The sequence below is a fragment of the Callithrix jacchus genome, chromosome 2 (genome assembly GCF_049354715.1).
Source record: "Callithrix jacchus isolate 240 chromosome 2, calJac240_pri, whole genome shotgun sequence".
Classification (NCBI taxonomy): domain Eukaryota; kingdom Metazoa; phylum Chordata; class Mammalia; order Primates; family Cebidae; genus Callithrix; species Callithrix jacchus.
Window position 1 is genome coordinate 136,237,141 of NC_133503.1, and position 16,250 is coordinate 136,253,390.

Genomic DNA, 16,250 nt, shown 5'->3' on the forward strand with positions numbered 1-16,250 from the left:
TCTTCTGCCTTTCTCTTTATAAAACTTTTAAAAATAAAAATTGAAGAGGTTATTGGGTAAATACAAACTAGGTAACTTTTAAAACAACATGTTCTATACTAGCTTTGTTTATACTCCTTTTAAGAACTAATAGCTTAGTATTTGATGTAGATCATAAGTTTATTTTTTATTTAACTTTTTACTATGGAAATTTTTTTTTTTTTTTGGAGACAGGGTCCCACTGTGTTTCCCAGGCTGGCACGATCACAGTTCACTGTATGGTTGAACTCCTGGGTTCAGGTAATTCTCTAACCTCAGCCTCCCTACTAGCTGGGATTATAGTCTATGCCACCATACCCAGCTAATTTATTTTTATTTTTTTTATAGAGCCAAGGTTTCACTATGTTGCCGAGGCTGGTCTCAATCTTCTCAGCTCAAGTGATCCATCCTCCTTGGCCTCCCAAAGTGCTGGGATTACAGGCATGAGCCACTGTGCCTCGCCTTCTCATGGAAATTTTCAAGAGTAACCAGAATACTCTCCACAATGCATTGATGGGTCTCTTAAGTTTCTTTTAATTTATATTTTTCCATCTTTTTTTCTTTAAACTTCGTGTCATGTATTTGGAAGAAACTGAGTTATTCTAAATTTGGTTGACTGCATACTTAAGGCATCGTTTAACGTATTTCTCTGATGGCTTGGTTAGATTTAGGTCTGATTTTCTTGTTGCATCACATCAGGATGCAGTAGAGTTGTCTCGCTTTTAGTAAGATTGATTAGGCTGTGTATATAGACCTAACAGAAGTGACCAAGTATGTCTACCAGAAAGCTCATGCAGGAGTGCTCATAGCAGCTTTATTTTCATAATTGCCAAATATTGGAAATAGCCAAATGTCCATCAGCAGTAGAATGGGTAAATAGGTTAATTGATAGATGCACCAGCATACATGTTTCTCACAGAAGTAACGTTGAGTGAAGAAAGTTAACACAGTAAAGAGCATACTGAATAATTTCAAATATAAGAAGTTCAAAATGAAAAATAACAACAAAGTTCAAAATGAGCAAAATTAATGTCATTTAAAAATAAGATAGACCAGTGAAATAATAGTACCTATTAAAAAAGTCTTTTGCCTGCCAAATGAGATGTCTCCATTGTTACATACTCAATTTCCATAGGTATGTGTATTTCTCTATCTTGTTCCATTTGTTAATTCACATGCCTGTATCACATTGTTTTAATTATAGAAATTTTATAAGATCTTTTAATCTCTGACAGGGTGCATTCTTTTAGCTGTTTTTGCTTGTCTGTTCCTTCAAATTAATTTTATAATCAGCTTTTCTTGAGGAAAAAATAAAATCTTAAAGGTGTTAGAATTGCATTAAATTAATTAGATTATTTTAGGGAAATCTGGTACTTTTATGATGCTGAAGCTTTCTTTTCAAGAATGTGGTTTCTCTTTCCTCTTGTTCACTTTGAGGAATGTTTTGTAGTTTTCTGTGTATAGATTTTTGTATTGTTGTTGAATTTAAGCCTATTTTGATTTTTGTTGTTGTAAATGAGATCTTCACCTCTATTTCTTTTTCTTTTTTTTTTTTGGCCGCCCCCATCCCCTTATTTCTTCTTATTGTTACGTTATGTATGTGAAGACCTGGTTTCTGTATGCTAATTTCATGTCCTATTTTACAAATTTTCTTATTGTTTGAGTAGTTATTTTCATGGATTCTTTTGAATTTTTCAGTTAAGTATATTATTTGCAAATAATAGATAGCAATAGTTCTTTGCTTCCACCCTACTCCCACCCAAGTTACTATGCTACTAATTGCTTTCTCTTTTCTAATTGCATTGACCATTGCCTACATAATGTTATATAGTAGAGGAGTCCTTGTTTTTCTAACCTTTAGTGGTAAAGCCTTTAGTGTTTCCCCATTAAAGAAAGACCTGGCTTAAAAAACAAACAACAACAAAAAAACCTGAGCTATATAGGCCTGGCACAGTGGCTCAGTGTCTGTAATCCCATCACTTTGGGAGGCCAAGGCAGAAGGATTGCTTGAGCCCAAGAGTTCAAGGTTACTTAGAACCATGATTATACCAAAGCTCTTAAGCCTGGGTGACAGAGTGAAACCCTGTCTCAAAAAAAAGAAAGATATATATGAGAAATATAATTTATATACCATAACGTTCACCCCTTGCAACTATACAATTCAGTGATTTTTTGTTTTTGTTTTTTTGAGACGGAGTCTTGTTCTGTTGCCCAGGCTGGAATGCAGTGGTGGGATCATGGCTTACTGCAATCTCCGCCTCCTGGGTTCAAGCATTTCTCTGCCTCAGCCTCCCAAGTAGCTGGGATAACAGGTACCCACCACTACGTCCAGCTATTTTTTATATTTTTAGTAAAGATGGGCTTTCACCATCTTGTCCAGGCTGGTCTTGAACTCCTGACCTTGTGATCCACCTGCCTTGGTCTCCCAAGTACTGGGATTACAAGTGTTAGCCACTGTGGCCACAGTGAGTTTTTTTTTTTTTTTTTTTTTTAAGTAAATTTATATGGTGGGTTTTTTTTTTTTTTAAATTTATCGGGTTGTGTAGCCATCATCACAATCCAAATGTAGAACATTTTTGTTATTCCAGAAAGTTCCCTTGTGTTCTTTTACAGTGACTTTTATGTTGAGTGGTTTATGAGAGTATATTTGTGTATTTTTGTGTGTACGTACATATAAATATGTCTTATACCTGTGTGACTGTATTTATTATCATTTAATTAAGTATCTGTTTATTTCATTGCCTGTTTTTAATATAAATGAATAATGTTTGAAAGTTTTCTTTTTGATATATGTGGTTAAATCAGTAGGTTCAAGTTGTAGTCTGTGGGCATAGTGAAACAGAAAAACCTTGTTACAGTAAATATGGAACACTGTAGTAAAATTTATTTTCTCTGAGTAAAGGAAGATGGCATTTCATATTCTCAATCGTGTTATTCCATGTTGTTTGTTAAAGAAGATGGCATTCCCTGTGGATATGCTGGAAAATTGCAGCCATGAGGAACTGGAAAATTCTGCCGAAGATTACATGTCAGATTTAAGGTGTGGGGACCCTGAAAATCCAGAGTGTTTTTCTCTTCTCAATATTACGGTAAGGTGCTCTGCAGTGATTGTCATCAATCTTTTCAGTCCAATTTATACATGAAATAAATACCCGTTTAAAAAAACAAATTACTTTAAGTGTTATCCATTCATTTTTGTAATCTACAGAAATCTATTCAGTAAAATGGGTAAATATTGGTTGATCAGTTTTTAAATACACAAAAGTCCATAGGTTATTGCTGTTTTTCTTTATGTCTTTAAAATTATATGTGAGAACTTCATCAGTTTTGCTTAGAGTGTTTACCATATTTGAGCTACTTCAGATTTACTTTCGACTTGGAATTTGTGAATTTAGAAATTTTTTTTTAGTTAAAAAATCAGTAAAATTAAATTACAGATTTTTTTTTGTGCCATCAGTCTTCCTTTTTCTAAAAAAGTAACATCAAATTTTCTAGTTAGTAAATCATGATATTTTGTGATAGAAAGATCATTAGACTTGGAATTATTAGTTTCATTGTGAACTGTAGTGGACAAATTCCTTAACCTCTCTAGGCCTCGGAGTTTTCTTCTGGAAATGACTTAAAGAATTTTTTAAAGTCTTCCCCAGCACCAATATTTTTATAATTCTCTGAATTGTTATCTCTAAGTAGGGAATAAGTGTTGGATTAAATGAAGGCAAAAGAATGTTAAAGCATATTAATCACATGTGTCTTCCTGGAAAAATTAATTTACTTGACTGCTTTTTTTTTCTTTAATACTAGAAAATGGAGTATGTCTTCCTCAGTAGTCTAAATAACAGATGATAAATTATAGTTGTTTTTTAAATGACTTTATGGGCCATATTGTAGCTTTGGTTTTTTATTCAGATATGTGGCTAGAACTTAGTAATATTTATTGAAACAGATTTTCGTATTTTCCCCAAGACAATACAATTATTCCAAAAGGAAAGTCTATCTGATTTACTCTTTTTTTTTAGAGACTAGAAATGTCTCCTATAAAATAAAGTTATATAATTAAAATTAATGTAGGAAAAGTTTACCACTTTGATGAAAGATTTTTTTTAATGTATTTTTTTTAACAGACTGCTCACTAATCTTTATTCATTTGTCATTTTAGATTCCTATTAGCCTGTCAAATGTAGGCTTTGTACCTCTTTATGGTGGAGATCAGACCCAGAAAATTCTTGCTCTCTTTGCACCTGAGGATTCACTGACAGGTCTCTTTTTGCTTAATTTTTATAAATTAAGGAGTTTTTCTCCAAACTGTTAGAAGTGTATTAAAAAGGTAGCTACATGAAGGAATTTGCTTTTTAAAAAATGTGTTTCAAATTGTAATTTTAGGAAAATGTACTTCGTAATTGCTTATGGTTAAATGTTTGTGGATGAATGTATTGGTCTGTTCCCACACTCTTATAAAGAACTTCTTGAGACTGGGTAATTTATAAAGAAAAGAGGTGTTTAATAGACTCACAGAGCCAGGCGTGGTGGCTCATGCCTGTAATCACAGTCTTTAGGAGGTTTAGGCAGGTGAATCACCTGAGGTCAGAAGTTTGACACCAGCCTGACAAACATGATGAAACCCTGTCTCTACTAAAAATACAAAATTAGCTGGGCATGGTAGTGCATGCCTGTAATCCCAGCTACTTGGGAGGCTGAGGCACGAAGATTGCTTGAACCCAGGAGGCGGAGGTTGTAGTGAGCCAAGATCACACCATTGCACTCCATCCTGGACAACAAGAGTGAAACTCCATCTCCAAAAAAAAAAACACAAATAAAAAATTGACTCACAGTTCTGCATGTTTGGGGAGGCCACAGGAAACTTACAATCATGGCAGAAGGGGAGGGAGGCATGTCTTAACATGGTGGCAGGCAAGAGAGAGTATGTGTGCATGTGTGAAGGAGGAACAGTCAAACACGATAAAACCTTAGATCTCATGAGAATTCCCTCGAAAATGGCATTGGAGAACCCCCTGCCATGATCCAATCACCTCCCACTGGGTCCCTCCCTTGACATGGAGGAATTATGGGGATTATGATTCTAGGTGAGATTTGGGTGGGGACACAGCCAAAGCATATCAGTGAAATAAAATAAAAATGGTATAAATGAGGCTACAAAGTACAATATTACTATTTGGTAAAGGTTTATATAGATACTCTGAAATATAATATATATAGATACTTTATAATATAATGTGGCCTTATTAAATCTAAAAGTGTACTGTAAAACTTAAGTGTTAATGATTATTTATTCTGTTTTAGCTGTTGCACTTTACCTTGCTGATCAGTGGTGGGCTATTGATGATATTGTGAAAACATCTGTTCCTTCAAGAGAGGGGCTTAAGCAGGTAACAAGATCCTCTAATTTTGAGTGTTTCTTTTAGGCCATTTCACAGTGTTTCCTATAAATAGTGATAGATTTTGAAGCCATAGACCTCTTCCCCATTTAAAAATAATCAGGTTATATTAAACCCTAGAGTTTAATTCTTATGATGAAGCCAGTGTTCATGTTGGGCTTCATCTATTTTTATGTGATTCTAAAAGTATCTGAGATTGAGTGAGGAAGAATGAATACCTATGGGTTAGTTGAGCTTTGGCTACCTTTTTCCACTTAGCTTCTCATTTTCTTATTTGGTAGAGGAAAAGGTAGTTTGCTTAGTGTGATTGCTCAGCTTCTGTCTCTAGGAGAGACTGACCAGGAAACTTGTTTATTAGTAGGGCCTCCTCAGGTGATCTATACAGTGTTCCTAACAGTGGAATGACCAGGTTCAGGAGATAGCAAGCTTCCAGCCTCTGCAGGGTTATGGTAGAAGGCAGCCAACTGAAGAGTGTTGCCAGAAGGAAGCTGGTTTTCATGCTAGAGATGAAAGGGTTTAAGAGGGATCTCTGGTGCTCTAGTTATTGGAGGATAAAAAGGATAAGATGTAGAAAATCCATAGGAACCAAGATATAACATTCTTGAGGAGTCAGGGCATAATAAAAAATGGTGAGATCTTCGGTGACTGGAAGAGTGAGATTTGCAATAATATTGGAGAAATATGAAGCTGACTTGGTAGAAGTGCAATCGACTTTGCTTACTTAACAAGAATACTGAGTTTTTGGAGGAGCAGTACTATTCATTAACTAAGTGTAGTGTTCCTTGTTAATTGATCCTAAAATGAAGAGATGAGAACCTTGCTGAAGCAAATGAATTTTTTTTTTTTTTTTTTGAGATGGAGTCTTGCTCTGTTGCCTAGGCTGGAGTGCAGTGGCATGATCTCGGCTCTTTGCAACCTCTGCCTCGCAAGTTCAAGTGATCCTGCCTCGGCCCCTCTAGTAGCTGGGATTACAGGCACGCGCCACCATGCCTGGCTAATTTTGTATTTTTTAATAGAGACGGGGTTTCAGCTAATTTTTGTATTTTTAGTAAAGATGGGGTTTTGCCATGTTGACCGGGCTGGTCTCGAACTCGAGGTGATCCACCTGCCTTGGCTTCCCAAAGTGCTGGGATTACAGGTGTAAGCCACCGTGCCTGGCCAAACTTTCTTTTTTGGAGATGGCGTTTCACTCTTGTTGCCCAGGCTGGAGTGCAATGGTGCGATCTTGGTTCACCGCACCCTCCGCCTTCTGAGTTCAAGCAATTCTGCTGCCTTAGCCTCCTGAGTAGCATATGCTACCATGCCTGGCTAATTTTGTATGCTTAGTAGAGACAGGGTTTCTCCATGTTGGTCAGGCTGGTCTGGAACTCCTGACCTCAGGTGATCCTCCAGCCTCAGCCTCCGAAGTGTTGGGATTACAGGTGTGAAACACTGAGCCCGGCCAACAGTAGAATGAATTTAACAGAAATACATATGTATCTTAGTATTCTTCCTTTTGAATGCTTCTTGGATAGGCCAAGTCTGAAAAAAATTTTCAGTAGCAAGGTGTCAGCTACTGTTCATTTTTTTTGTGGGCAATTGAACCAGTCAGAAGAAACAAGGAAAGCATATCAAGAAACTTTGATCCCTTGTCCAATTAACAGAAAAGCAAAACTTAGGGGCAGCAGCAGCAGGAAAGAAAGTTTGAAATCCAGGATAGGAAAGTGAGGAAGTTGCAGGCTAATAGGGTGTTTTTATTTCTTCCCTTTGAGTTGGGAACTTTAAAAGAGATGGGAGGATATGAGAATACACTTAGTATTGTTAAGTATTAGTAACTTTTGGATATTGCATTAATTCTTCAATGTGCCTTAAGATTCCCAGAGTGATAGGCCTATTTGCTGAAGGCTAGGAGAATGTGTACATCTGGTTTTCAGCCAGTCTGATAAGAAACTTTGAACAAAAACTGAAGGGAGGGGGGAATTAAATCCCTATATAAAGCTGTAACATTGGAAGAGTAGATAGCAATAAAGAAGCATAACTTGTTCTCAGGAACAGTTCTGATAGTGAAAGGAAGTATGTACATTAAGAAAATAAACATTCCGATGTGTTTTAACATGACAGAGGTTTGGCACATGATAGGTATATAGGCTAAAGGATGGAGAAGGGAAAATCTTACTATGATGGTATATTGTAGCTTTTCCTATTCAAGTGAAGAAACTATGAAACCTCCATATATGGCTTGGGAAAAGAGGAGGAGTTACAACCAAAAATAAGACCATAACTGTTTGGACTCTTCAGCCTTAGTTACCTTAGGGACAACATTCCCTCTTTTTTTTTTTTTTTTTGTTGACACAATCTCACTGTCGCCCAGGCTGGAGTGCAATGACATGATCTCAGCTCACTGCAATCTCCACTCCTGGGTTCAAGTGATTCTCCTGCCTCAGCCTCCCGAGTAGCTAGGACTATGGGTGTGTGCCACCTTGCCCAGCTAATTTTTGTATTTTTAGTAGAGACAGGGTTTCACCATGTTGGCCAGGCTGGTCTCGAACTCCTGATTTCAAATGATCCACCTGTCTTGGCCTCCCACAATGCTGGGATTACAGGTGTGAGCCACCATGCCTGGCCTACATTCCCTCTTAATTTGAGAAATCAGTGAAGGGGGACTGTTATTCCAGTCAAATCCTGGCTGATAAGAAAAAATTACTTGGTAAAGTTACAGGAGGGAGTAACCATTTTTGTACTTAACAAACACATGACTCTGAGCAAGTGACTTTATTTTTATAAACCTCTCTGTACCTGGAACCTGATGCTCAATTATATGGAAGGGAGGCCCTCAAGAACACGCTGCAAAACTGTCCTTCTGTGTCCTTTATTTTGTCAATGACTTAGGGGAAGACATAGATGGGATACTTATCAATTCTGCATGTCACAGTGCTGAATGGAGGAGCTAATCTGTGAAGGGCAGAATTAAGAAACAAACAGAAAGCTCTAACATAATAAATAAGGAGAAATGTAATACCTATAGGTTCAAAAAATTAACTATACACCATGAACACCGAACTGAAACAACAGTACATATGAAAAAGTATTAGGCTTTAGTTAATTCACAGGAAAATCCAGATAAGCAAAAAAGCTAATACAAACTTTAAGTTTATATAAAAAAGCCCCGTTTTCTCAGCAGTACCTTCAAAATATCTTCATGATGTCCATATCCCAAACATAAAGAGAGATGTTATGAATCTGGAGCAGTTTCAAGAGAGAGAACTAAAATGACAAGAGTACCCCAAATTATGTTAGATTAGCGTTTTCCTTTATTTATTACCATTTTTAACTTTGGTTTGAAATTTAGGGAAACATCATGGCTGTCTTTTTATAGGCTGTGTGGCTGCAGAATATCAAAATACAGTCTTTGAGAAGTAGGTTTCAGCTCTGAATAAGGAAGAATTGTTAGAACCATGCAAGGAAGGAATGGGTTGCTTTGGAAGCTATTGCTAGTCAGCTGTTATTTCCTGTGTTTGGTATATGAGATCCCCTGCCAGGGGTATTTTTGAGATTAGTGTATATATATGATCAATCTTTTCTCTATCTACTAAACTAATTAGAGGCTGAACTTGTTTTCCTTTAAGAGATGTGGGAGAAAATAGGCTTATGTACAGATTTTTTTTTTTTTTTTTTTTGAGACACAGTCTCACTCTGTCACCCAGGCTGGAGTATAGTGGTGCAATCACAGCTCACTGCGGCCTCGCCCTCTTGAGCTCAAGTGATCCTCCTGCTTGAGCCTCCCAAGTAGCTGGGACTACAGGTGTGCATGGCCACACCTGGCTAATTTTTGTATTTTGTGTAGAAATGGGGTTTCACCATGTTGCCCAGGCTGGTCTCAAACTCCTGAGCTCAAGCAATTCACCCACCTTGGCCTCCTAAAGTGCTGGGATTATAGGCATGAGCCACCTCACCTGGCCTGTGTATGACAAAAACCTCACCATTTGATATCAGAACGTTTTGAGTGTTGGTGGTGTCCCTGTGACCATGTAGCCTTGTGTGTAGGAAGTGAGGCTCTGTTTCTCTTCTATTATTGCCCCAAGTGTGTTTTTATTAGACTTCTTTGGTGTCCCTGTCTTTGTCAACAGCGAAGATAGGACTGTTAAATGAACATTTTACCAGGAAAAGATGAGACATATTTCTTTCCCAAGAACATAATTATGGCTTCCCTCACTAAATGATGTAATTGTTCTTAAAGTGTTAAGGGGATAACACTAAGTTTTTTTTTTTCCTTTTTTTTATAATATGGAGACTGAAAAACAGTTGAAGTAGTTTACTATAGTGAAGGCTGTGATTAGGGTTGGTGAGACCCTGGATCTGGGCAGCTGGAAGCAGGAAGAAGATGGCAAGTGTTGAAAGAGATGCTGGGAATTGGTACATTGGGAACCTGTTTTGCCCGGTTTAGAATTTTGTTGAAAGGCAGTATTCTATGCATGTTATGTGTCTGTGGAAATGGATTGTAATCTGTGTGAATGATTAGTCTCATCTCTGTGGTAATAAAATGTTTCGCAAATTGTTTTAAATGTATTTGAAGTGCTTTGAATGCCAGGATGAGGTATGGGAGCAGGGAACAAGGTAAATAGCATCTTCTGATTGACATATATTATAACTGCTGTGCCTGGTGTTTGACTCTCTTTGTAGGTGAGCACTCTTGGGGAGAGAGTGGTTCTGTATGTTCTGAATCGAATTATTTATAGAAAACAGGAAATGGAGAGAAATGAGATCCCATTCCTGTGTCATAGCAGTACTGATTACGCTAAGATTCTGTGGAAGAAAGGAGAGGCCATTGGGTTTTATTCAGTTAAGCCTACAGGTGAGTCTTTAAAAGTTATTTAAACTATGTATTATGGAAATCTCCATTTTAGACCCCTCCAACTATATCAATATCTCTGTTAAATTAATCTCTAGCATGTGAATTGAGGTGATTTTCTTAGTATTTCTTGCAGTACTTTGATTCTACTATCCTATGAAAGTGAGGATTGTTGGAAAAGTGTTTTGAAAAAACTAAATAAACATTTGATCCAGAAGATTTCTCCACATGTGTGGAGACATGGTTGTACATTGGCCCTCATATTTGTCTGTCTTCTTGCCCTTACATTTCCAAAAGTTGTTGTTTACCTTGATTCCCATTGCTCTTATTATTACAGGCTCCTTCTAAAATCCCAGTCTGCCTGTGGCCCAAACACATAACCTGTTTCTGCATAGCACACCTTCTTCAACCTGACATATGAAAGTGCAATGTGGCTAAATACCAAGAAAAACAAAATGCTTTAATATATTTAGTAAATGCAATCAGCTTTGAAATTGTTACTCAAAGTTTGTGTTTCTGATCCTAAGAGCCAACTATACCCTATCCTTAAAAAATGCAACTTCATACCTGCTTTACCTGTCGTTCCATTCATTCAGCTCCCTAGAGCTGCTGGAGCCAGGAAGCTCTAAGCTACTTACTTGTGTGCACATACAATCCACACCTTGTTACCACCAAAGAACAAAGTCTGTCTTGTTCTGCACCTTGACCAAAAGACCTTTCACAGAGAATACCCTTAGTTTCTTTTTTATTTCCATTTCAGATTTTCCAAACTTAGCTCTCCTGGTCACATCCAGTTTAAAGATCCTGTCAGTTTCACTGCCGGTTTGATCAACAGTTGTGACTGATACCTTGAGCCTATAATTAGTACACATTTGTGATGAGAATTAGTGCATATAGTTAATAAAAGGAAGGTCATTTTTTCCTAAGAATAAAAAACTGATGTGCAATTTAAAATGTTTTTTCTTGAGGTAAATACTTTGGGTGCCTTTTGTTGTCTACTTTGTTCTTGTATAAATTTGAGATAGAACCAGTAATTTTTGTAACTTTAGAAAAATATTGATTATACATGGGGAGAAAGAGTGTTCAATGGAAGTCTAGTGTGCATTGCAGAAGAGCATCACTTTATTGTTTTTAAATGTTTTTATGTTTGAAGTTGGGCTGTGAATTAATTGCTTTATGCTTTATTTTATATAAGACAATTCCTGTGGGAATTTGAGGCTTTTTGCTTCTAATACTGGCTCCAGAGGAGTTTCCTACCTGAAACTAGCTCATAGACATTTGGAGCACAATTAGTTCATACTTTTTTATTGAGGGCTTCTTTCTATGAAAGACACTCAAGTAAAGGGTGCAGCCAGTATTTAACTGCAGGAGTGTGTTCTTCTTCTTATGCATGTTGAGTCTCCTTCTTCTCTGGCACCTGGCCTCTATTTCTGCTTGTTCTGGGAGTTAACTATTTATAGCCTCTAGTTTCCAGGTGCTTCTGTGTCTGTCACTTTTTGCACCTTCCATATTTCTCTAATTGTCTTACATTTTTACTATTTATTTTAGTTGTTTTCCCTTGTAAGCTCTTTCATCTACCAGGTAACAATGTGGAATTAGGTGTGCTTATACTAGCCTTTGAGTCAGTAGCCATTTAATTCAGGCTAGAAGTGTTTTTTCTCCAAAGGAAGCCTAAACATAATTTAAATACTTCAGAGAAATTGTCCAGAACAAATACTAAACACTTGGTGATAAAAGTATTTCTGATGTGTGTGTGTATACACTTTTTATGTGTAAGTATAAAAGTATATAAAGTATATAAGTATGTAAACATATATAAAGCATGTATTTATATAAACATTTCATGTATATATACTGATAATATATAATACTTTTTCCTACACCAGTAGCAAAAAGATAAAATATTAAGATTTGTAGTTGAAGGAAGTCTTGTGAAATCATTGTTTATAATTTTAAAATTAAAGAGCAAATCAGTTTATGGGGCTCTTAGGATATAGAATAGCCTTGATAGAAAAGGAGACTATTTATGAGATCAAATTCTAGTACAGTACAATGAAATTCAAATAACTACATAAATTCTTTTCTGCCTGAAATAAAGACGTCACTGTGAGAGACTTATAGTTTGTTTTTTTTGGTTAGGTAGATAGTTTTGTTATAAAGATATTTGGTTTCCTCATTTGTTTTTTCTACTGTTTTATTGATTCATTGATTGATTGAGACAGAGTCTTGCTCTGTTGTCAGGTGCTAGGCTGGAGTGCAGTGGTGTGATCTCGGCTCACCGCACCCTCTGCTTCCCTGGTTCAAGCAGTTCTCCTGCCTCAGCCTCCAGAGTAGCTGGGGCTACAGGCGTGTGCCACCACACCCAGCTAATTTTTGTATTTCAGTAGAGACAGGGTTTCACTATGTTGGCAAGGATGGTCTCCATCTCTTGACCTTGTGATCCATCCGCCTTTGCCTCCCAAAGTGCCGGGATTACAGGTGTGAGCCACTGCGCCTGTCCCATTTTCTACTGTTATTTTAATTTAATGAGCTCATTATTCCTTTAAGGTATTTTTCATTTTTTCTCATTATTTATATGATCTTTTATACTTTCAAACAATTCTCCAAAAGCACCAAATATTTCAAACTAGTCTTTCAAATGAAGTAAAAAAAAAATTTCAAGCAAATTAGTGTTTATTTTGCAGTTGAAGGAAAGATTCAGAAAATAGTGGCTTGTGATTCCTAAATTTATCTTAATTTATTGGTAAATTAAGTTTTTACTTTGATCAGCAGTTGTTTACTTAATATAATTGATTCTTTCATCAGATATTTTTGAAAAAGAACGTAGAGTGAGATTGAAGGTATTGTCACTGCTTTCACGTCATGGGTAATTCCTGAGATCTGTTCATTTCTCATAATGTTTTTGGTTATGATGGTTGGTTCAAATCTGTGCTTAAGCTCTAGAGAGGATGGAGAACAAAGAGAAGCAAAATGATTTACAACTTAACATAAACCACACTTGTCACAAGTCCAGGAAAGTGAAACGATTCATAAGAAATTTGAAAATATACAGGTTGAATATCTCTAATCTGGAAATTTGAAATCCAGAATACTACAAAATTGGAAACATTTTGAGTGCCAACCAGACCCTCAAAGGAAATGCTTGTTGGCGCATTTCAGATTTTGGATGTTTGGATTAGGGTCGCCCAGCCAGTAAGGAAAATGCAGATACTCCGAAGTCACCTCAAAATCTGAAATCCAATCACTTCTGGGTCTCAGCATTTTGGGTAAGGTTTTTTCAATCTATACCTTAGTTACTCTCTATTCTTTTTCATTTGCATACATCAAGACTGCTGATGAGTTTGAGCTTGAAGAAATTATTAATGAAATAATTGGAACAGCTTATTCAGACAAGTCAACCTATAGAAACTTCTCTATTTAGTCTACTGTACAACTCAGAAATTATCTTAAAACAAAATCAATATTAGTATCAAAGATTTTGGGTTTTCTTACAGTATTGCCATTAACTTCTAAGTTGTGCTTCTTAAAACTATCGTTTATTAAATAATAATTTTAGAAATAATAGTATTTTAGAGCCTGTATATTGCCATTGTGGTGAGTGGTATAGTTATTTCTAGATGTGAATTTCTAGATGTTTCACATTGTAACATCATTGATATTTTTGCTATAATATTTTTGTCAGTCTGTTCTTTTAGTCAACTTATTAAGCATAACTCCAATTTACATTTGTTAATAGTATACTTTGTAAGTTACAATTCTAAATATTTGAAAGTCATCTATTTACAATGAAAGTTGTGCCTACAGAGCAACCAGGAATTTAGTTCAGAATTATCTAGAACCTGTAAAAACTGATTAAGGGCTGGGCGTGGTGGCTCACGCTTGTAATCCTAGCACTTTGGGAGGCTGAGATGGGTGGATCACCTGAGATCAGGAGTTCTGGTCCAATCTGGCCAACATGGCAAAACCCATCTCTACTAAAAAAAAATATAAAAATTAGTTGGGCATGGTGGCATGTACCTGCAGTCCTAGCTACTCAGGAAGCTGAGGCAGGAGAATCACTTGAACCTCAGAGGCAGAGGTTGCAGTGAGCTGAGATCACGCGTCTGTACTCCAGCCTAGGTGATGCCATCTCAAAAAAAAAAGGAAAAAAAGGAAAAGAAAAAAAAGAATAAGAATTAAAATAGTTTCTGAGAACAGAGGCCATTTCTGAAGTTATAAAAACCTATATCCTTATATACACTGTTAGCCTTCTTAGAATTCAGAAGGGAAAATAGTGTATCTTTCCTTTAAATACTGGTGGCACCATTTGAGGGGAAACTTAGGAAAATAAATGCATACAAATGGAAAATAAGAAATACAAGAGATAAAGATAATTGCTTGTAGAATTTTTGGATTTTTTGGCTTTCCTTTCTGAAATATATTAGGAAACTACCTAGCATATCATTTGCTACTTTAATTCCTTTATTGTAAGAATTATTACAAATTTTTAACAAGTTATGGTTTGAGAGATAAGAATTGAGTGATTTCATTTCTCTTTTGTTACATTAACCAGCTCTTTCTCATTGTATTTCAGTATTTGATAAGTAAAGTGTAATATATCTCAAGGATATAATATGTCATTTTGTTTTCTGTCAATTATGGGGCTCACAAATAGAATATAATTTGTTTTTTAGACAAACTGCTTTTGGGTAGCAGTTTACCTTGGAAAGATGTCTGACAATACCTCTTATTTTTTTTTTGAGAGAGATAAGCATATTAGTTAACATCTTCCAAGTTTTACCTATTATAGTAGAATATCCTGTTAAGAAGAGACACCTGTTCCCTACCCCCAAATCTCAAGAAAAAATTGTTTGCAGGTAGAGTTATAAAACTACATTCTCTGCATTTCAAATCAAATTCTATTATTGTTGAAAAAAATACATATAGACTAACTTAAGCTTTTATCCTGGTTATCTTTTTGTTTTTAATTTTTATGAATACATAATAGTTGTACATATTTTGGGGGTACATGTGATATTTTAATATAAGCATACAATATGAAATGGTCAAATCAGGGTAATTGGCGTATCCATCACTTCAAATTTTTATCATTTCTTTATGTTAAAAGCATTCTAATTCCATTCCTCTAGTTATTTTGAAATATACAATAATTATTGTTAACTATATTTAGCACAATGTCACCTCATTGTGCTACTACCAAGTGCTGTAGGATTCATTCATGTTTATAAACATTCCGTTGCAAAATATTAGCAAAATTTACACTCCAGGAAGCTGCATTATACAGTAACTCTGGCTTTATAGCTTCTCCAGATGCCTACGAGATAGTATTCAGACAGTTTTGAGGGATAATGACTTTTCCTTTCCTTGTTTAGTCTCATTACAAGTCTGTTTTATGTGTTTCTTTTTTGAGATGGGGTTTCACTCTTGTTGCCAAGGCTGGAGTGCAATGGCACAGTCTTGAGTCACCACAACCTCTGCTTCCTGATTTCAAGTGATTCCCCTGCCTCAACCTCCTGAGTAGCTGGGACTACAGGCATGTGCCACCATGCCCAGCTAATTTTTGTATTTTTAGTAGAGATCCGGTTTCACAGTGTTGACCAGGATGGTCTTGATCTATTGACCTCGTGATTCACCTGCCTCAGCCTCCCAAAGTGCTAGGATTATAGCACTGAGCCCAGCTGGGTTTCTTTCTTTCTTTTTTTTTTTTCTTTTTGAGATGGAGTTTTGTTCTTGTTGCCCATGCTGAGTGCAGTGGCGTGATCTTGGCTCACTGCAACCCCTGCCTCAAGTTCAAGTGATTCTTTTGCTTCAGCCTCCCAAGTAGTTGGGGTTACACGCATGCGCCACCATGCACGGCTACATTTGTATTTTTAGTACAGGTGGATGGGGTTTCTCATGTTGGTCAGGGTGGTCTGAAACTCCTGACTTCAGATGATCCACCTGTCTTGGCCTCCCAAAATGCCGGGATTACAGGTGTGAGCCACTACTCCCAGCTGGGTTTCTTTTAGAGG

The 16,250-nt window shown here is 36.4% G+C and overlaps 1 protein-coding gene across 19 annotated transcripts in view; it reads left to right on the forward strand.

Moving 5' to 3' along the window:
• Positions 1-16,250, forward strand: part of FAM169A (family with sequence similarity 169 member A) — a 75,582-nt gene that overhangs the window by 18,596 nt on the left and 40,736 nt on the right. For 5 of the 19 annotated variants that reach the window (XM_008991939.5, XM_078365343.1, XM_017969864.4 and 2 more), the window contains exons 2-5: positions 2,976-3,107; positions 4,175-4,274; positions 5,317-5,402; positions 10,071-10,242. The exons of 2 other annotated variants lie outside the window; for them this stretch is intronic. In XM_008991939.5, the coding sequence (XP_008990187.1) occupies positions 2,976-3,107; positions 4,175-4,274; positions 5,317-5,402; positions 10,071-10,242 (490 nt within the window). Of the gene's footprint in view, positions 1-213; positions 280-2,972; positions 3,108-4,174; positions 4,275-5,316; positions 5,403-10,070; positions 10,243-16,250 lie in introns of all 19 variants that reach the window. 12 more of the 19 variants (XM_008991936.5, XM_078365342.1, XM_002744860.6 and 9 more) reach the window with 7 other exon arrangements.